The sequence below is a fragment of the Thalassophryne amazonica genome, chromosome 19 (assembly GCF_902500255.1).
Source record: "Thalassophryne amazonica chromosome 19, fThaAma1.1, whole genome shotgun sequence".
In the NCBI taxonomy this organism is placed as follows: domain Eukaryota; kingdom Metazoa; phylum Chordata; class Actinopteri; order Batrachoidiformes; family Batrachoididae; genus Thalassophryne; species Thalassophryne amazonica.
Genome location: NC_047121.1, coordinates 33509461 through 33531495, shown reverse-complemented (window position 1 = coordinate 33531495; position 22035 = coordinate 33509461). Strand labels below are relative to the sequence as shown.

Sequence of the window (22035 nt, the reverse complement as noted above, 5' to 3'; positions counted from 1 at the left end):
TTTATTTTTACGTTATCAAAATTTTAAATGCATTTAATTAATATTTCCCTAAAACATAACTGTAAGATTGAGAGGTTTTTTTGTTTTTTCTTGTAATAGTATGTGTGTTGAGGGTTAACTGTTACATCATTTTTGGCTTTATACACGTATCTAACTGGGATTAAACAGATATTAGGAGTGCCACTTTGACACAAAAAAGAAAAAAAAATACACCGTGACTACAGTTCAAGCAGAAGAAGCATCTAACTACAACTTAACTTAGTTTTGGAATGTTAGCTATTATAGTTCAACTAGTACTAGACAGTTTGACTACAAGCTTGCTTTTCATAAGAAAATTAAATTGTCTGTAAAGTACACATTTATAACCAAAGATACCATCTGAAATATTAAAACTACAAGAAAAATAACTCCCACAAAAGTATAACTCCTTTCAATAGTAGAGAAGCTTGAATCTTGAACGTGAATGACTCATTACCATGAACAAAAGACTGAAACTGCTTTGACCTGAGTACCCCATTGTAAACAGGGGACAAAGCGTGTCTGAGACCCCCCCCCCCCGGTTAAGGCTGGGTTTCAACTGTTTTACAAAGAATGCTTCCTTGACACCTCTCTCAAACCATTTCTTCTCTCTGGCTAAGATTTTAACTTCCTTGTCCTCAAACATTCATTCACGTCATCAGGAGAGTCGTCAAGGGAGCCATCAGGGGAGGCTTCCATCCCATCATTAGGAGAGTGCTAACTAGAGCACAATAGGTGCTAATTAGAGCTATTGTTTAGTCACTAGCCTATAGCAGTCGGCCTCTCGGTAGGAGGGGTCTGGTTAGGTTAAAAAACTCCAGCTTTTGTTGGCTTCTGGTTTATTCTTATATAATTCTTGCTATATACCAGAGCAAGAATTTTAGCTGAGGAAGCTTCTGTGATTTGAAGCGAAACGTCCTCACGTCAAGCAACCCAGTCCAGTCGAAGATTTAAGCTTCTCTACTATGGAAACCACCTGGACAACTGAGAGCCTACACAGAAACTCCTTTCAATATTAAACACAGAAAAGCTGAGAAGTATAGAACAAAAAAAGTGAGGATGTCCTGTGCAACACCACTTAAATATCAAACAATTCAGAACTGCATTGCCTCCAAATAATTGCAATGTGTTGACGCTAGTATTTTCTTTTACGAAGAGTCAAAATAAATACATCAGAAAGCCCACATTTAATTGAAAATCTCAAGGAGTACTGTCAACATTACAGACTCTACATGGTTTTATGCACTTTGCAAAAAGGGTTGATTCAATGGTGTGCGCATTTGTACTGACTTTTGTTGCATCACATTTCTACTTTTGGGCCTGTATTGTCAATGTAGTCTTTCTACAGTATTTCCTTTCAAAAGAAACTACATGTCAACTTAGACATCATGCAATTATTCAAAGGTGATACAATTTTTAAAATCATTTGGCATTTAGGTGATATTGTACAGGGGCATACTCACTTCATCTCTGGCAGTTTAGTTGTAAAAACCCATTTTGACTATCACCTACCCAAGAGAACATAAAACACTATTACGGTGCTACTGAAATTCCCTCAAAAGACAATGTACAGGAAAGACAAACAGTGAAGTTATTTTCTGTCCGCTGATTTTTGGGAGTGTTAATCCAATGCAGACACACAACTGCCACATGGAGAGATTGTACTAGAGATTAATTCAGACCTGTGTGGGTGTATTTTCAATGTCATGCTTCCAGATTGTTCAGGTTTATGTCATCAGAAGTTTCAGGAGTGCCAGGTATATCGACAGTCACAGAAAAGTACACCTGGATACAAATTCCTGTGACTATGTAATTTTCTGGCACATTTTGGAATTGGTATTGGTATGCTGAGAACGCCAAACACTTAATGACCTACAACAAAAGTAGTATTTAACACAGGCATGGAGGGACATGTGAACAGTGTTGTGTTCTGAGATGACAAAGTTGTGCAATCTGGACCCTCCTGGTCACAGACCTCTGGATGAGACACACCTAGTGGAAGAGTTTAAGTTTATCTCTCAGCCATTCTTCCGATAGGTCGTTTATGCTTCTGATCTCAAACACCTGGGAAAATAAGATGCATGATTGACATGGGATGGCATAAAATGTCCAGCAAAATGGATGAAAAGATTTTAAAATTACACCGTTTACCAACATTAATAGTTAACATATAATAGTATGGCATTTTATCAGTACTCGTACTTTATTAAGACTGCATTAACAGATAATCACACTAAAATGAAAAGCATCTCTAACAAGCCACTAACCTTTGTCATTTCAGCAGTTTGCACAAGTTTGTTTTTGCTTCCTGCATACATCATTTGCAGTTGTGGTCTGCAGCCTGCCAAACACAGATATACTCAGTTAGCCCAACCAAATCACAATGAATTATTTGTACCATTATTTTTTAAAAATAGTAAATCGACAAGTGTTCTTACCCTCTGGACTAGAGAAGATGAAACAGAGGGGATACGAAACACGCCCATCATCATGTTTGTACTCATAACTGTAAACAATAAATGTGCCCAGCGCTAAGGACAATCCTCAATTTTCACTTCACAGTTCATTGCAACTTTGTACAGTCAAGATAGGCAGAGAAAAAAAAAAAAAAAATCAGCATCACATGGCCAACTTGTATGATAAAATTACTGTATACACATTAAAGGTACAATGAAATAGTACTTCAAACTCTCAAACATCTGGAGAAACAAGATTTTGCACAGGACTTCATGTAAGGAGTGAATAATAATAACAATACCACCTCCTTAAAACAGGACAGGCTACATGAATACAGATATAACAAAAGGAAAGATGACTACACTTTGTGCAATTCTACAATTATGGATTTAAACTGATGGCACAATCTGGCAACATTTTTACCATTACAAGTGTGCACCGATTGCAATTCTGTTACCACAGAATTACCCATATCAGCCGAAACCAAATGTAAAATTGCTTAAAAATCGGAGGGGGTGTTTCACATAAATACCACGTCACGTAAATAGGAACAGTTATTCATTCAAAGGATATCTTGGCTGTCTATCTGGTAGTTCTTCCTTCAGATCATCAATGGAAATGTCCTAAAAGCCCAAAGAACAAAACATGTTCAAGTATACTTTAGAATCACTGTGTGATTTATTCTGTCGAGAATTCAGTTTGATACTTATAGTGCTATTCCACAGAGCGCCATTCATTCCCAAATAGCAAATCGGGGTGCGTTTTGATGCATCACAGTAACTTCTTGATCCAACATTTGTCAAACTTGAACAAACTTGTACGTAGCAGTTACGGCCATGAGTGGCACCAGTTTTGAAATCGGGGTCAAATTTTCAAGTTGTTCAAAAATTTCAACCCGATTTGGCAAATCTGTGTTACGACACCGGCACTACCAGTTGTTCGTAGTCTTAACAGCTTCAATCATGCAAACCTGTCAAGTCTCATGGATTTGGCGTGAGACTCAAGCATTTAAAGAAGTCCTGTCAGGTCTCACCCATTTGGTGTGAGACTCAACACGCTCTCATGCTAATGCATGACATTCTCCCGCATTTCACCACTATGACCTGCAAGTCAAAAAAGAACTCCTTGAGCGTATCTCAACTTGAGAGCTCTGATCGTGTTTAAACAATGGGGTAGTCCTAGGGAGTACAGCTTGAAACTTGTTTGGTTGTTCTGCATCGGGGTAAAAAGCTGAAGCAAAAGCAGCATTTGTTGCAGTTCTAGCTGAGGACACAGCTGAGCACAGCTTTCGTTTGAGCGGGTTGGCAAGCATGCAGTTTATACGTCTGGCAGTTGCCAGGTCTGCACTTTATAAGCCAGCCTGATAGGAGTAAACCATTTTGTCCCATTTAATCACTTTTTTCTGGATCATAATAGAACAGTGCCCTGTGGAATAGGGGTGTTGTTAAACTAAATGTGAAAATGAATTTGTATTATCTGTAAAACTAACAGGCCACTTACCTTATACTCTTCATCAAGAACAACAAGCTGTTTTTTTGTATCAATCATCACTGAAGAGATAAAATAAAAATATTTCAGTCACTGGCAGAATTTATTTTTTGAAGAAACTGCTGTGTGAGTGAATCAAAGCTCCTAGTTTTTAACAATATTGTATTAAACAAATATCAAGGAAAAACTATTTTTTAAAGAAATTTTCTACTGGAAAACTTTGTAAAAGCTGAGTGTGCTTTTATGTCAGTCTATGCTATGCATACACATTCCAATCAATTTACTATGATCAGATCAAAATGGTCCCTTCTGTGTCTTTAAGACAGCTTTCTCTTCTTAACATATTGGCTTTTAAAATCCTAAACAACCAAGTTGGTATCTTAGATTTAAGGAACTGCAGTGTACTTTATGTCAAAAGAATGCTCAATTAATGAGACCCAGACAGGTGTGGAAACACTTCAGGTGGCGCATTTTCCTGCACATGAACAAGTACATTCGCACCAAGCAGGCGCCACTTAAAAGGAACCCACAAGGTGGTGGATTCCACCTTCAAGTGGCAATTTTGAGGCATGTGAATTTTGCAAATTTCCACATACCAAAGACTGACTGATGAAACCCTAACATATATAGTGTGATACAAAGTCAGTTACACCTTGAATTTCTTCCAAATAACACTCACCTCAAAATCAGAATATTTGAAACACAGGCCTATAATTCCTGCACGTTTTCTGAATGGTGTGAAATGGCTAATAAAAATGAATGATACAAAAGAATTATGTGGTCACCCAGGTAAACTACTTTCATCTTGACTTATGGTTGGTGGGGGGGGGGGGTGTCTGTTGATTGTCAGGTGCCAAATAAACAGAGATGGACAGAAAACGGTCAAAGCCATCAGGTGCCCAATTTAGGAAAATACGAAATGTAGAAGGGGAGAAACGAGCAAAAGACAAAGGCATGCAGCTGTGTTCTCTATGTATGATTACGTTATCCATGTCATGAATGAAGGGCTAATGTTAATTGGTGGTATAACACCTTTATTATACCACAAACACAAGATCTAATTTCACCATAAAATTATATTTTGCAACAGAACCAACATGGTCATTTAGTTTTTGAGAACTGCCTACCCGACACAGATTTACCATAAAGCACCGCACTGTTTGTATTTCTGAATGACTGATGTAAATGAAGTCTATGAAATATTCGGTGACTTAGAAATGTTCATGTTTTCATCCTCTGACATTTCTCAAGAAAACTGGCTGGAAAAATGATTGATTAATTCTTACAATTAGAATAAACTGCCGTTTCTCAATCTTTTTTTCTTGGAAAATACTGCAGGCCTTAAATGTAGGAATGGACATATATTAACAAATAAAATAATGCTGACCAAAGAAAACATGAAATATGTTGGTTTCACACAGTCTGCAGTAAGTAGAAGTCAAAGTAAATGTCAGGATCATTATGGGTCCACCATATTTTTCATATCAACCAAACTTTTCTGATTTGGGGTTGTAAAAAAAACCCAAAAAGAACAATTTAAAAATATATAGTTGAACTGTATATAGAAAAACATTGTAAGCTGTGTTACCTTTATTCATTCATTTTAAAAGGTCAAATATGTTTTGGCCATTTATCGAAGTGTAGTCGGTGGGGAGGAGGGTCACCAGTTTGCTGGGCTCAGGGTCTCATCATTGCTTTTTGCAGACGATGCGTTCCTGTTGTCTTCATCGGCCAGTGACCTCCAACTATCACTGGATCCGTTCGCAGCTGAGTGTGAAACAACTGGGATGAGGATCAGCACCTTTAAATCTGAGGCCTTGTTTCTCAGCAAGAAACCAATGGATTGCCTACTCCGGGTAGGGAATGCAGTCTTGCCCCAAATGAAGGCGTTCAAGTACCCCGAGGTCTTGTTCACGTGTGAGGGGACAATGAAGCATGAGATTGGCCGGAGAATCAGCGCAGCAGGGGTGGTATTGCATTTGCCCTACCGTACTGTTGTGACAAAAAGGGAGCTGAGCAAAAAAGGCGAAGCTCTCGATCTACTGGTGAATCTTTGTTCCTACTCTCACCTACGGTCATGAGGGTTGGGTCATGACCGAAAGACCTAGATCGCAGGTACAAGCAGCCGAAATGGGCTTCCTTAGGAGGGTGGGTGGTGTCTCCCTTAGAGATTGGGTGAGAAACTCAGTGATCCGTGGGGAGTTCAGAGTAAAGTTGCTGCTACTTCGCGTTGAAAGGAGCCAGCTGAGGTGGTTCAGGCATCTAGTAAGGATGCCCCCTGGGTGCTTCCCTAGGGAGTTGTTCGAGGCACGTCCATCTGGGAGGAGACCCTGGGGAAGACCCAGGACTAGGTGGAGAGATTATATCTCCACACTGACCTGGGAACTGGATGCCCCAGTCAGAGGTGGTCAATGTGGCCGGAAAAGTGAAGTCTGGGGTCCCCTGATAGAGCTGTTGCCCCCGCGACCTGAAAATGTTTATAACTTTATATACATTCAACACAAGATGAAAAGGTTCTATCATGCTATAGATTTACAAATCCAGTATTGATTGCAGCATACATGCGCATGATGTGATGATTAATGCTACACTGAAGCTCGCTGACGGAGGCTCTGAGCTTCCAAATACCTGGGGCCACTACCTTGGACCAGGAGGACCAGTAACAAAATTAGTGATACTGGTCCTGACCAATAGGGTCAAAAAATATTTCTCTATTCCTGGTGTGCAGAAATAAGGTGGGAGAGCATTGACTGCTCCATTGACTGGAAGACCTGGGAAGAACAAATGAGGGACAGAGCCATCTGCATCCATGATCCACACGGGAATCTTTGAAAAAATGCGGACAACCAACACAGAGGAGAAGAGGAGAAAGAGGAAGTAGAGAGAGCAAGATCATGACTGACAGAAGCTTCGAGCAGCAACCACATGCAGCATCTGTCAGAAACAGTGCACATCAAGACTGGGCCTGTTCAGTCATCTCCATGTCCACCGTCTCGTCCGAGCAATGATCAAAAAAAACAAAAAAAACAACAATCTTCCTCACCACTGAGGGATTGCCATGACAAATATCACTAATTACAATTTGGATTTCTGCTATACCACTTGAATCTGGAGTTGAACACATTATTGTGGTATGTCAAACTCTGAGTGAAATAGGTATAACAATGAGAGAGTAGAAATTCAGTGACATAAAAACGTGCTGTCTGTACTCACTGACGATAGCAGCATTTTTGGTGTCTTTGCTGAAACGGAACTTCTTCAGCGTCTTGACCAAATCTTCATCCACATCACACACCACTAGTGACTCACTCTGTTTGAAAAATAAAAATGCACAAAGGCACCCGTGTGCCCAATTATATGCAACATCTATTAAGGTGCTCTGCAAAACTGTTAATTCAAATCAAATCAGTTTTATTTATATAACGCCAAATCACAACAACAGTTGCCCCAAGGCGCTTTATATTGCAAGGCAAAAGCCATACAATAATCACAGATAAACCCCAACAGTCAAAACGACCCCCTATGAGCAAGCACTTGGCGACAGTGGGAAGGAAAAACTCCCTTTTAACAGGAAGAAACCTCCAGCAGAACTTCTGCTGGGACTGGTTGGGGCTGAAGGGAGAGAATCAGGAAAAAGACATGCTGTGGAAGACAGCAGAGATCAATCACTAATGACTAAATGCAGAGTGGTGCATACAGAGCAAAAAGAGAAAGAAACACTCAGTGCATCATGGGAACCCCCCAGCAGTCTAAGTCTATAGCAGCATAACTAAGGGATGGTTCAGAGTCAGCTGATCCAGCCCTAACTATAAGCTTTAGCAAAAAGGAAAGTTTTAAGCCTAATCTTAAAAGTAGAGAGGGTGTCTGTCTCCCTGATCCGAATTGGGAGCTGGTTCCACAGGAGAGGAGCCTGAAAGCTGAAGGCTCTGCCTCCCATTCTACTCTTACAAACCCTAGGAACTACAAGTAAACCTGCAGTCTGAGAGCGAAGCGCTCTATTGGGGTGATATGGTACTATGAGGTCCCTAAGATAAGATGGGACCTGATTATTCAAAACCTTATAAGTAAGAAGAAGAATTTTAAATTCTATTCTAGCATTAACAGGAAGCCAATGAAGAGAGGCCAATATGGGTGAAATATGCTCTCTCCTTCTAGTCCCCGTAAGTACTCTAGCTGCAGCATTTTGAATTAACTGAAGGCTTTTCAGGGAACTTTTAGGACAACCTGATAATAATGAATTACAATAGTCCAGCCTAGAGGAAATAAATGCATGAATTAGTTTTTCAGCATCACTCAGACAAGACCTTTCTAATTTTAGAGATATTGCGCAAATGTAAAAAAGCAGTCCTACATATTTGCTTAATATGCGCATTGAAGGACATATCCTGATCAAAAATGACTCCAAGATTTCTCACAGTATTACTAGAGGTCAGGGTAATGCCATCCAGAGTAAGGATTTGGTTAGACACCATGTTTCTAAGATTTGTGGGGCCAAGTACAATAACTTCAGTTTTATCTGAATTTAAAAGCAGGAAATTAGAGGTCATCCATGTCTTTATGTCTGTAAGACATTCCTGCAGTTTAACTAATTGGTGTGTGTCCTCTGGCTTCATGGATAGATAAAGCTGGGTATCATCTGCGTAACAATGAAAATTTAAGCAATGCTTTCTAATAATACTGCCTAAGGGAAGCATGTATAAAGTGAATAAAATTGGTCCTAGCACAGAACCTTGTGGAACTCCATAATTAACCTTAGTCTGTGAAGAAGACTCCCCATTTACATCAACAAATTGTAATTTATTAGATAAATATGATTCAAACCACCGCAGCGCAGTGCCTTTAATACCTATGGCATGCTCTAATCTCTGTAATAAAATTTTATGGTCAACAGTATCAAAAGCAGCACTGAGGTCTAACAGGACAAGCACAGAGATGAGTCCACTGTCTGAGGCCATAACAAGATCATTTGTAACCTTTACTAATGCTGTTTCTGTACTATGACAAATTCTGAAACCTGACAAACTCTTCAAATAGACCATTCCTCTGCAGATGATCAGTTGGGTAGAATTTTTGAGAGAAAAGGAAGGTTGGAGGTTGGCCTATAATTAGCTAAAATAGCTGGGTCAAGTGATGGCTTTTTAAGTAATGGTTTAATTACTGCCACCTTAAAAGCCTGTGGTGCATAGCCAACTAATAAAGATAGATTGATCATATTTAAGATTGAAGCATTAATTAATGGTAGGGCTTCCTTGAGCAGCCTGGTAGGAATGGGGTCTAATAGACATGTTGATGGTTTGGTGGAAGTGACTAATGAAAATAACTCAGACAGAACAATTGGAGAGAAAGAGTCTACTCAAATACCAGCATTACTGAAAGCAGCCAAAGATAACGATATGTCTTTGGGATGGTTATGAGTAATTTTTTCTCTAATAGTTAAAATTTTATTAGCAAAGAAAGTCATGAAGTCATTACTAGTTAAAGTTAAAGGAATACTCGGCTCAATAGAGCTCTGACTCTTTGTCAGCTGGGTACAGTGCTGAAAAGAAACGTGGGGTTCTTATTCTCTTCAATTAGTGATGAGTAGTAAGATGTCCTAGCTTTACGGAGGGCTTTTTTATAGAGCAACAGAATCTTTTTCCAGGCTAAGTGAAGATCTTCTAAATTAGTGAGACGCCATTTCCTCTCCAACTTACAGGTTATCTGCTTTAAGCTACGACTTTGTGAGTTATACCACGGAGTCAGGCACTTCTGATTTAAGGCTCTCTTTTTCAGAGGAGCTACAGCATCCAAGGTTGTGCTCAATGAGGATGTAAAACTATTGACGAGATAATCTATCTCACTCACAGAGTTTAGGTAGCTACTCTGCACTGTGTTGGTATATGGCATTGGAGAACATAACAAAGAAGGAATCATATCCTTAAACCTAGTAACAGTGCTTTCCGAAAGACTTCTACTGTAATGAAACTTATTCCCCACTGCTGGGTAGTCCATTAAAGTAAATGTTATTAAGAATTGATCAGACTGAAGGGGGTTTTCAGGGAATACTGTTAAGTCTTCAATTTCCATACCATAAGTCAAAACAAGATCTAAAGTATGATTAAAGTGGTGGGTGGTGTATTGTGGGCCGCTGAAGAGGAGGTACTGCTGGCCCACCACCACCAGAGGGCGCCCTGTTTGGAGTGCGGGCTCCAAGCACGAGAGGGCGCCAGACCCAGAAGAAGTGACAGCTGTCACTCATCGCACCAGCTGTCACTCATCTACACCACTTTATAAGCCGGACTGCAACTCCACCTCCTCGCCGAGAAATCAACTACCGAAGAGGTAATTTCTCTGCTGACTCAAATCTTTGAGTGATAATCTGAACTTCTTTTGCAGCCGTTATCCTGTGGTGTTCTTCCTTATCTGTGGGATTGGCGTTTGGTGTGACAGCGACGGCTTCGCCTCACACCCCAAACCAGATAAGTGGATTAAACAGGAGCTGCACGAGTGTGTGATTGGAGGTGGAGGTGCTCCCTCCTAACTGTGTGCAGACTGTGGATTACTGAGTGTGCGGACTCACACTCATTCATCTTGTCTTTGCTTTCTGCCAGCAGTACCAGGGTCGACAGCCGAAGACAGAGGCCACCTGGGGACTCGGGACTTGGCGGCTCCGGTGTTCTTCAGACCGTTGGTGGTGGAAGCCGTGTGGGACGCGGCTTCTCTCTCGTCGGGGGTCTTCTATCTTCGAGCCTGCCCACACGTCACCTGGTGTTAACTGACTTTACAAATTTTGTGTATTTCGTTGTGTGTTGTCACAATATTAAATTGTTACTTTTTGGCTTATTCACTGTCCGTTCATTTGCGCCCCCTGTTGTGGGTCCGTGCTACGACACCTTCCCAACAGGATTTCTCGGCCATTCGTCATGGATTCCGAGGGGCGTTAACCCGAGCTTGAACGGCCAATAGAAGAGCCAGGAGCGCAGGCGTCAGCGGGAGGCGTGTTGAGTGAGCTGCAGCAGATCTTAACCGCCTTCACGGCTCGGCTAGATTTAGTGACCGAGCAGAATGTTCTCCTTAACCGGAGGGAGGAGGCTCTTACCGCCAGGGTGGAAGCGCGCGATCAGGGCGCTGCTGCAGTCACTCCTCTTGCTGGTCCTGGGCCCGTAACAGACATTCCACTGGTCGTTCAACGACCCCCCCCCCACCGTCCCCTGAAGCATACATAAGCCCTCCGGAACCGTACGGGGGCTGTGTTGAGACGTGCGCAGACTTCCTCATGCAGTGTTCGCTCGTCTTTTCACAGCGCCCTGTCATGTACGCGTCAGAAGCCAGCCGGGTGGCTTATGTTATTAATCTGCTTCAAGGAGAGGCACGCGCCTGGGCTACGGCGCTTTGGGAGCAGAATTCACGGCTCCTAACGTCTTATGCTGGGTTTGTACGGGAGTTCAAACAAGTGTTTGACCATCCCAACAGAGGCGAGACCGCTTCGAGCGTGCTGCTGTCAATGAGACAGGGGCGCCGCAGCGCAGCCGAGTATGCAGTCGACTTCCGCATCGCGGCAGCGAGGTCCGGCTGGAATAACGTTGCACTCCGCGCCGCCTTCGTAAATGGACTGTCTCCGGTCCTGAAGGAGCACCTGCTGGCTAAGGAGGAACCATGGGATTTTGACGGGCTTGTCGATTTGGTTATACGCTTAGACAACCGTATAAATGAGCATCGTCGGGAGCAGGCCGGAGGGCGTGACCGGGCACGAGCCGTCCCTCCCCCTTCCGGTTCCGAAAAGGTGACGTCGTCCCCACGCTTCACTGCCAGAGAGCTCCGTGTGGCTACAGCTCCCCCTGCTGAGGAGGCTATGGACACGAGCAGGGCCAAAGTTAAGACAAACATCAGACAAAGGAGGCTGGCCCGCGGGGAGTGTTTTGTCTGCGGCTCTTGTGAGCACATGCAGAAGGACTGCCCCAAAACGGTCAAACTACAACGCCCGTCCTTAGAAACTGGGCTAAGGGTGGGCCATAACACGCACGCGGGGAAACCCCGCAAATCTGCACGAATCCCAGTAACGATCCTTTGTGGGGATTTAACCCTTTACGCCCCAGCACTGGTAGACACGGGGTCGGAAGGGAATCTGCTGGATAGCAGATGGGCAAAGGAAGTAGGGCTCCCCCTGGTGGCTCTGCCGGCACCATTGCAGGTGCGAGCACTAGATGGCACCCTGCTTCCATTAATCACACATCAGACACAGCCTGTGACCTTGGTTGTGTCTGGAAATCACAGGGAGGAGATCGTGTTCCATGTAACACCTTCTACCTCCCGAGTGATTTTGGGATTTCCATGGATAGTGAAGCACAATCCCCGGATTGATTGGCCGTCCGGGGTTGTGACGCAGTGGAGTGAAACCTGCCACCGAGAGTGTTTAGGATCCTCGGTTCCTCCTGGCACGACAGCTAATGAGGAGGTTAAAGTCCCCCCCAATCTATCGGCGGTGCCAAAGGAGTACCACAATCTTGCTGACGTTTTCAGCAAAGATTTGACACTCACTCTTCCCCCGCACCGACCGTACGATTGTGTCATCGATTTGGTCCCGGGCGCTGAGTACCCGTCCAGTAGGTTGTACAACCTCTCACGTCCGGAACGCGAATCAATGGAGACCTACATCCGGGACTCTTTAGCTGCCGGGCTGATCCGGAACTCCACCTCCCGATGGGTGCTGGTTTCTTTTTTGTGGGCAAAAAGGACGGCGGACTCCGTCCATGCATTGATTACAGAGGGCTGAACGAGATCACGGTTCGCAACCGATACCCGTTACCTCTGTTGGATTCAGTGTTCACGCCCCTGCATGGAGCCCAAATTTTCACTAAATTGGATCTTAGAAACGCGTACCACCTGGTTCGGATCCGGAAGGGAGATGAATGGAAGACGGCATTTAACACCCCGTTAGGTCACTTTGAGTACCTGGTCATGCCGTTCGGCCTCACTAACGCCCCCGCGACGTTCCAAGCTTTGGTAAATGACGTCTTGCGGGACTTCCTGCATCGGTTCGTCTTCGTATATCTGGACGATATACTCATCTTTTCCCCGGACCCTGAGACCCATGTCCAGCATGTACGTCAGGTCCTACAGTGGTTGTTGGAGAACCGGCTGTTTGTGAAGGGCGAGAAGTGCGAGTTCCACCGCACTTCTTTGTCCTTCTTGGGGTTCATCATCTCCTCCAACTCTGTCGCCCCTGATCCGGCCAAGGTTGCGGCGCTGAGAGATTGGCCCCAACCAACAAGCCGCAGGAAATTGCAGCAGTTCCTCGGCTTTGCAAATTTCTACAGGAGGTTCATTAAAGGCTACAGTCAGGTAGTTAGCCCCCTGACTGCCCTGACCTCCACCAAGGTCCCCTTCACCTAGTCGGATCGGTGCAAAGCCGCGTTCCAGGAGTTGAAACGCCGGTTCTCAACTGCACCAGTTCTGGTGCAGCCTGATCCTGATCGCCAGTACATAGTGGAAGTGGACGCCTCTGACTCAGGGATAGGAGCCATGCTGTCCCAGAGCGTGGAGGCTGATAAGGTTCTCCATCCTTGTGCCTATTTTTCCCGCAGGTTGACCCCAGCTGAACGGAACTATGACGTCGGCAATCGGGAGCTCCTCGCGGTGAAGGAGGCTCTTGAAGAGTGGAGACACCTGCTGGAGGGGGCGTCGTTGCCTTTCACGGTTTTCACGGACCATCGGAACCTGGAGTACATCCGGACCGCCAAGCGGCTGAACCCCAGGCAAGCCCGCTGGTCTCTGTTCTTCGGGCGCTTTGACTTCCGGATCACGTACCTCCCCGGGACCAAAAACCAAAAATCGGATGCATTGTCCCGGGTGCACGACGAAGAAGCCAAGGTGGGGCTGTCGAACCCCACCGAGACCATCATCCCAGAGTTCACTGTCGTGGCCTCCCTCACCTGGGACGTGGAGAAGACCGTCTGGGAGGCCCTGGCAAGGAGCCTGGACCTGGGGACCGGCCCCAAGAACAGAATGTACGTCCCACCAGAGGCAAGAGCTGCCGTACTGGACTTCTGTCACGGGTCCAAGCTCTCCTGTCATCCCGGAGTGCGTAGGACCGTGGCAGTGGTCCAGCAGCGCTTCTGGTGGGCGTCCAAGGAAACCGACGTTCGGGACTACGTCCAGGCCTGTACCATCTGCGCCAGGGGCAAGGCAGACCATCGGAGGACGTCAGGACTCCTCCAACCCCTGCCGGTGGCTCACCGCTCCTGGTCTCACATCGGCCTGGACTTCATCACGGGCCTCCCGCTGTCCCAGGGTAACACCATTACTCTCACGATAATGGACCGGTTCTCCAAGGCGGCCCACTTCGTGGCCCTCCCGAAGCTCCCGACGGCCCAGGAGATGGCAGACCTCCTGGTCCACCACGTCATGCGGCTGCATGGGATACCATCGGACGTTGTATCAGATCGTGGTCCCCAGTTCTCTTCGCAGGTTTGGAAGAGTTTCTGTAAAGAGCTGGGGGCCACCGTGAGTCTCTCGTCCGGGTACCACCCCCAGACAAACGGCCAGGCAGAGCGGGCTAACCAGGAGTTGGAACAGGCCTTTCGCTGTGTCAGCTCCGCGCACCCGGCGGCCTGGAGTCACCATCTGGCCTGGATCGAGTATGCCCATAACAACCAAGTCTCGTCTGCTACCGGCCTCTCCCCTTTTGAGGCATGTTTGGGGTACCAGCCCCCACTGTTCCCGCTGGTGGAGGGAGAGGTCGGTGTGCCCTCGGTCCAGGCCCACCTCAGGAGGTGCCGCCGGGTGTGGCGGACCGCCCGCTCTGCCCTGTTGAAGGCCCGGACGAGGGCCAAGACCCATGCGGACCGCCGGCGTTCCCCGGCCCCCACATACCAGCCCGGGCAGGAGGTGTGGCTTTCAACCAAGGACATCCCTCTCTGTGTGGACTCCCCTAAGTTGAAAGACAGATACATTGGACCATTTAAGATCCTCAAAATCATCAACCCGGCCGCAGTGAAGCTCTAACTCCCAGCTTCACTGCGGATCCACCCTGTATTCCATGTGTCCCGCATCAAGCCACACCACAACTCGCCCCTCTGTGCACCTGGACCTACGCCGCCTCCTGCCCGGCTCATCGACGGGGAGCCTGCTTGGACAGTCCGCAGGCTCCTGGACGTCCGTCGTAAGGGCCGGGGGTTCCAATATCTGGTGGACTGGGAGGGGTATGGACCTGAAGAACGCTCCTGGGTGAAGAGGAGCTTCATCCTGGACCCGGCCCTCCTGGCCGATTTCTACAAAAGACACCCGGACAAGCCAGGTCGGGCACCAGGAGGCGCCCGTTGAGGGGGGGGGTCCTGTTATGTGGTCCGCTGAAGAGGAGGTACTGCTGGCCCACCACCACCAGAGGGCGCCCTGCTTGGAGTGCGGGCTCCAAGCACGAGAGGGCGCCAGACCCAGAAGAAGTGACAGCTGTCACTCATCGCACCAGCTGTCACTCATCTACACCACTTTATAAGCCGGACTGCAACTCCACCTCCTCGCCGAGAAATCAACTATCGAAGAGGTAATTTCTCTGCTGACTCAAATCTTTGAGTGATAATCTGAACTTCTTTTGCAGCCGTTATCCTGTGGTGTTCTTCCTTATCTGTGGGATTGGCGTTTGGTGTGACAGCGACGGCTTCGCCTCACACCCCAAACCAGATAAGTGGATTAAACAGGAGCTGCACGAGTGTGTGATTGGAGGTGGAGGTGCTCCCTCCTAACTGTGTGCAGACTGTGGATTACTGAGTGTGCGGACTCACACTCATTCATCTTGTCTTTGCTTTCTGCCAGCAGTACCAGGGTCGACAGCCGAAGACAGAGGCCACCTGGGGACTCGGGACTTGGCGGCTCCGGTGTTCTTCAGACCATTGGTGGTGGAAGCCGTGTGGGATGCGGCTTCTCTCTCGTCGGGGGTCTTCTATCTTCGAGCCTGCCCACACGTCACCTGGTGTTAATTGACTTTACAAATTTTGTGTATTTCGTTGTGTGTTGTCACAACATTAAATTGTTACTTTTTGGCTTATTCATTGTCCGTTCATTTGCGCCCCCTGTTGTGGGTCCGTGCTACGACACCTTCCCAACAGGTGGACTCATTTACATTTTGAGCAAAGCCAACTGAGTCTAATAATAGATTAAACGCAGTGTTGAGGCTGTCATTCTCAGCATCTATGTGGATGTTAAAATCGCCCCTATAATTATCTTATCTGAACTAAGCACTAAGTCAGACAAAAGGTCTGAAAATTCACAGAGAAACTCACAGTAACGACCAGGATGACGATAGATAACAACAAATAAAACTGGTTTTTGGGACTTCCAATTTGGATGGACAAGACTAAGAGTCAAGCTTTCAAATGAATTAAAGCTCTGTCTGGGTTTTTGATTAATTAATAAGCTGGAGTGGAAGATTGCTGCTAATCCTCCCCCTCGGCCCGTGCTACAAGCATTCTGACAGTTAGTGTGACTCGGGGGTGTTGACTCATTTAAACTAACATATTCATCCTGCTGTAACCAGGTTTCTGTAAGGCAGAATAACAATATGTTGATCAATTATTATATCATTTACTAACAGGGACTTAGAAGAGAGAGACCTAATGTTTAATAGACCACATTTAACTGTTTTAGTCTGTGGTGCAGTTGACGGTGCTATATTATTTTTTCTTTTTGAATTTTTATGCTTAGATAGATTTTTACTGGTTGTTGGTGGTCTGGGAGCAGGCACCGTCTCTACAGGGTGGGGTATTGGGGGGATGGCAGGGGGAGAGAAGCTGCAGAGAGGTGTGTAAGACTACAACTCTGCTTCCTGGTCCCAACCCTGGATAGTCACGGTTTAGAGGGTTTAATAAAATTGGCCAGATTTCTAGAAATGAGAGCTGCTCCATCCAAAGTGGGATGGATGCCGTCTCTCCTAACAAGACCATGTTTTCCCCAGAAGCTTTGCCAATTATCTATGAAGCCCACCTCATTTTTGGACACCACTCAGACAGCCAGCAATTCAAGGAGAACATGCGGCTAAACATGTCACTCCCGGTCCGATTGGGGAGGGGCCCAGAGAAAACTACAGAGTCCGACATTGTTTTTGCAAAGTTACACACCGATTCAATGTTAATTTTAGTGACCTCCGACTGGCGTAACCCGGTGTCATTACTACCGACGTGAATTACAATCTTACCAAATTTACACTTAGCCTTAGCCAGCAGTTTCAAATTTCCTTCAAAGTCGCCTGCTCTGGCCCCCGGAAGACAATTGACTATGGTTGCTGGTGTCGCTAACTTCACATTTCCCAAAACAGAGTCGCCAATAACCAGAGTTTGTTCCTCGGCGGGTGTGTCGCCGAGTGGGGAAAAACGGTTAGAAATGTAAACGGGTTGGTGGTGTACAGGGGGCTTGTGTTTAGGACTACGCTTCCTCCTCACAGTCACCCAGCCGGCCTGCTTTCCCGGCTGCTCGGGATCCGCTGGGGGGCAGCTAACGGCGGCTAAGCTACCTTGGTCCGCACCGACTACAGGGGCCTGGCTAGCTGTAGGATTTTCCAAGGTGCGGAGCCGAGTCTCCAATTCGCCCAGCCTGGCCTCCAAAGCTACGAATAAGCTACACTTATTACAAGTACCATTACTGCTAAAGGAGGCCGAGGAATAACTAAACATTTCACACCCAGAGCAGAGAAGTGTGGGAGAGACAGGAGAAGCTGCCATGCTAAACCGGCTAAGAGCTAGTAGCTGCACTAAGCTAGCGGATTCCTAAAAACACACAAAGTGAATACGAGGGCTGTCAAAGTATAGGTCCTTTTTATTTTTTTCAAAAACTATATGGATTTCATTCATATGTTTTTACGTCAGACATGCTTGAACCCTCGTGCGCATGCGTGAGTTTTTCCACGCCTGTCGGTGACGTCATTCGCCTGTGAGCACTCCTTGTGGGAGGAGTCGTCCAGCCCCTCGTCGGAATTCCTTTGTCTGAGAAGTTGCTGAGAGACTGGCGCTTTGTTTGATCAAAATTTTTTCTTAACCCGTGAGGCACATCGAAGTGGACACGGTTCGAAAAATTAAGCTGGTTTTCGGTGAACATTTTAACAGCTGATGAGATTTTGAGGTGATACTGTCGCTTTAAGGACTTCCAACACAGCGGGACGTCGTGCAGCGCTCCCAGGCGCCGTCGTCAGCTTGTTTCAAGCTGAAAACCTCCACATTTCAGGCTCTATTGATCCAGGATGTCGTGAGAGAACAGAGAAGTTTCAGAAGAAGTCGGTTTCAGCATTTTATCCAGATATTCCACTGTTAAAGGAGATTTTTTAATGAAAGACGTGCGGGCGGATTGCAGCGTCGGCTCGCAGCCGCCACGACGCTCCGCCACAGGAAAAACACCTCTGTTGGAAGCCTTAAGGACAAGTTGGAACATGTCCAGCTGTTAAACAATTTCTCATATACTCACTCCACTGAAAGCCATCAAAAGCTGCCTGGATTTTACAAATGGTTATCAACATGGAGGTGTTTTTCCTGTGCCGCGCACCGCGCCGGCTGCGTCCCTACGCGCGGACCTGTCCACACGTCTTTCATTAAAAAAATCTCCTTTAACAGTGGAATATCCGGATAAAATGCTGAAACCGACTTCTTCTGAAACTTCTCTGTTCTCTCACGACGTCCTGGATCAATAGAGCCTGAAATGTGGAGGTTTTCAGCTTGAAACAGGCTGACGACGGCGCCTGGGAGGTGAATTCAGCAGACGGAGTGCTTTAGTTAAGGCACGTGAAGATTACACTGTGAAACAAATCATTATCTAGTTATCTAGATCAATCAAACTACGCAGATTAAACAGCTAACAGATACAGCAAAACACCGCTGTGCTCCGGAACAGGAAGTGATACAATACCGCAGTGAGAGCCAACCACCAGTAGAAGCCACTTTGCTGTAATTGAGGACAGTAAAGTGGTGCATGAGGTTACTATGTTTGCATCCAAAACAGAAGGTCCCTGCTTCAAACCCACCTGTGCCCCATTATCATTTAGCACACCAGAAGTTGCATCAGGAAGGGAATTCGGCATAAACTTGTGCCATATGAATATGGGTATCCATACCGCATCCGCTGTGGTAACACTGAGTAAAAATGGCAGCGGTGAAATTTTGTGTTCATGTATGTTTGCGTTTGTGTGTTGTGTTTGGCCTGTTCAATAACCTTAAGGTCACATAATTGTATGATTGTGCATATTTCTGATTTGTAGAATGTGCAGAACATCTACACTGTCTGTGTTTTTGGATTGGTTACTAAACTTGATACGTTTGAGGGAAATGACTGAATAACATTGGTACTACAAAATACTGATTCATACCCAATCAATCAAACCAAATTTAAGTACCAGAGCACATCTGGGTTACAGAAAACAGTAGCAAGACCTATACATTCTTCTACTGTGTTGGCAGTCCTGTTGGTACAGAGGACACAGTTTTTCCACAACCACTGTTAAATTCCAAGCATGGATAAACAACGGCCGCAGCAGATACGGATTTACAGCCTGACATCTGGACAATGTTTGAAGTGTGCATGAGCCTACTAGTGGTGCCCTGACACTTGCAAGACTTTTGATCCGCGCACTTGCACGCACATCGTCATGACGATCCCACTCGCTGTGTTCCCAACTGGACACTGTGCTTTGTTCCACTGGCTGCCACACGTTGTGCACTGGATGCTGCGTATATAAAATAATTATTTCGTAGTGCAGCTTTTCTGTCTCTCTTGAACCCGCGTGCTTAATGTGGTGGAGAACGCATTTGGAACTGTCTAAAAACGTAACTATTTGTAATGTTTATATTGTAACAGCTTGGTAAAACAGTTGCATGTTATTCCATCTTATAAGTAGCTGTAAAAGTATGTTCATGATAGATTTACATCATTAATGTGTGATGAAGATTTGGAAAATTAAAAAATTTTCTTTGCGCATGTGCACGAAGCCGCGTACAGTTTACAACGAGTTTGAGTCAAGTTTAATCCGTGCACGGCAGAGTGTGTACAAGTGCGCGGATCAAAGTTGTGCAAGTGTCAGGAGACCTGTACCGAATGTGTTGTGAACCAGTGTATCATAGCATCTCGCTAGGCCCCCTGACACGATGCACAGCTTCGTGCAAGTGCATGAAGAAAATTCTGATGTTCAAAATCTCCATCACGCATTAATTACATGAGCATTACGCATTCGTGCGTGCAAGTGCGCAGATCAAAGTTGTGCAAGTGTCAGGGCACCTATACAGTCGAAACAAGGACAGTCAGCAGATGTTTGGACACACTTTCCCATATATCTGACTATAATTCTAAAGACATGGCAGATAATTATGCCACAGCTGTACAACTGAAGGTCTTCATTGTTTCACTGTAGCACCATGTTCGTATCGCATATTATCAGAGAAATAAGCAATGCGCAAGCTACTACAGAAGTCTCCTGGACCTCTCTGAACCACTCAAGTCCACCATCAACACAGCCAGTGTGCAAGATTCTGCAAAGTCTCTGATTCTATAATTAGTGCTTCCTGAACAGATGGCGGGTGGGAGCTGGGATTTCATTGTGCTCACAGAGATTTTTACAAATTAGGCAGACAAGGCTGTCTGCAGTTAGGACTATGCAATTTTAGAAAAGATGGTGCACAGAGAAAAGATAAGAAATGTTAACACTGTAAGACCAGCCAGCTACTTTAGTTCGACAAACCGAGCAGTCAGGCAGGAAATGACTGTCAGTTGACTTAAACCACTAGCCCCACCTTAAAACAAATACAGCTACCCGGAGGCAATTATATTACATGACACACACAGACAGACAAAAACTCAAAACATAATTTATCGTGAATAAGTTACGTGCCATCTTTACACAGATTCCGCATACCAACACTAGTTACAACATATCAGCCCTAGTAAAAGCAGCTGCGTTACACTGTCCTCAACAAATACCCTTCACAACAGAAGCGGAGAGCTGCGCTAACAATGTAAGAAAATGCAACAAGGACATTTTAAACGCTTTAATGAGATCGAAAACAAACAAATAAATTAAAAAAAACATAATATCGATTAAAATGTCCCCTACACATTCTCACCGACACTTCGTCGCTAGCACTGCTTTTATTGTGAAAACTCATGACCGGACATCATTTTCTATTCTACCTATTTGACACTGACACAATGGGGCTAAAACAAAACTAAAGCTAGGCTAACAAGCTAACAGTAGCAACGCTGGGCTCGACTTTTTCTGTGCAGTCGATAGAAGTTTATTTTTGTAAGAGCACACGAAAGGGAAAGAAAACGTCACACGTTCTCTCCTAATTTTCCTCAAAAGCTTACCATTATGTAGAATTAAATTTTCTCACGATGCAGCGGCTGCCTGCTGGATAGGGAAGCGTCGGATTTTTTTATTTTTTTTTTCATTTACTTCACGTCATCTTGTAGCTGGTTTGGCCAATCCCACAATAGCGCCCCCTACTTTAGGAGAATGCCGTATTTCTGAGATCCCTGAAATTGTCTGGGTTTAAAATAATATTAGTAATAAAATTTAACCTCATCGTTTTACACCAATTTTATGATTTCATAAACTACCAATAAGGTTATACTATGCACCACAATGGAAGTGTTTTTTTTTTTACTTTATTGCGTTATCCATGCATTTTTAATGCATGCACTGTTTATGCATTGAATGCTAAAAAATAAATTCAATCAACATAATGACTATAGTTGTTTTGTTTTTTTAAGAAAACAACTTTAAATGTGTCTTTTAATTTTGAGACCCAGTTTTACATCTATCATAAAGCTCTACGAAGGTCATAATGACTTGTTGAGTTTTTGTAAAAACTCAACTATATATATATATATATATATATATATATATATATATATATATATATATATATATATATATATGTGTGTGTGTGTGTGTGTGTGTGTGTGTGTACAGTGCATCCGGAGAGTATTCATTAGCGCTTCACTTTTTCCACATATTTTATGTTACAGTCTTATTCCAAAAAGCATGAAATTCATTCATTTTCCTCAAAATTCTACACACAATACCCCATAATGACAATGTAAAAAAAATTTGAAATTTTTGCA

General features: G+C 44.9%; 1 protein-coding gene across 1 annotated transcript; it reads right to left on the bottom strand.

Moving 5' to 3' along the window:
- Nucleotides 1-1609: 1609 nt before the first annotated feature.
- On the bottom strand, nt 1610-21347 carry gmfb (glia maturation factor, beta). The gene is made up of 7 exons (XM_034195019.1): nt 21277-21347; nt 7177-7273; nt 3976-4025; nt 3049-3098; nt 2457-2539; nt 2286-2359; nt 1610-2082 (listed from the first exon to the last, which is right to left on the bottom strand). Exons 1-7 carry the CDS (start codon nt 21277-21279, stop codon nt 2011-2013), a joined length of 429 nt encoding a protein of 142 aa, XP_034050910.1. The 5' UTR covers nt 21280-21347; the 3' UTR covers nt 1610-2010.
- Nucleotides 21348-22035: the final 688 nt, after the last annotated feature.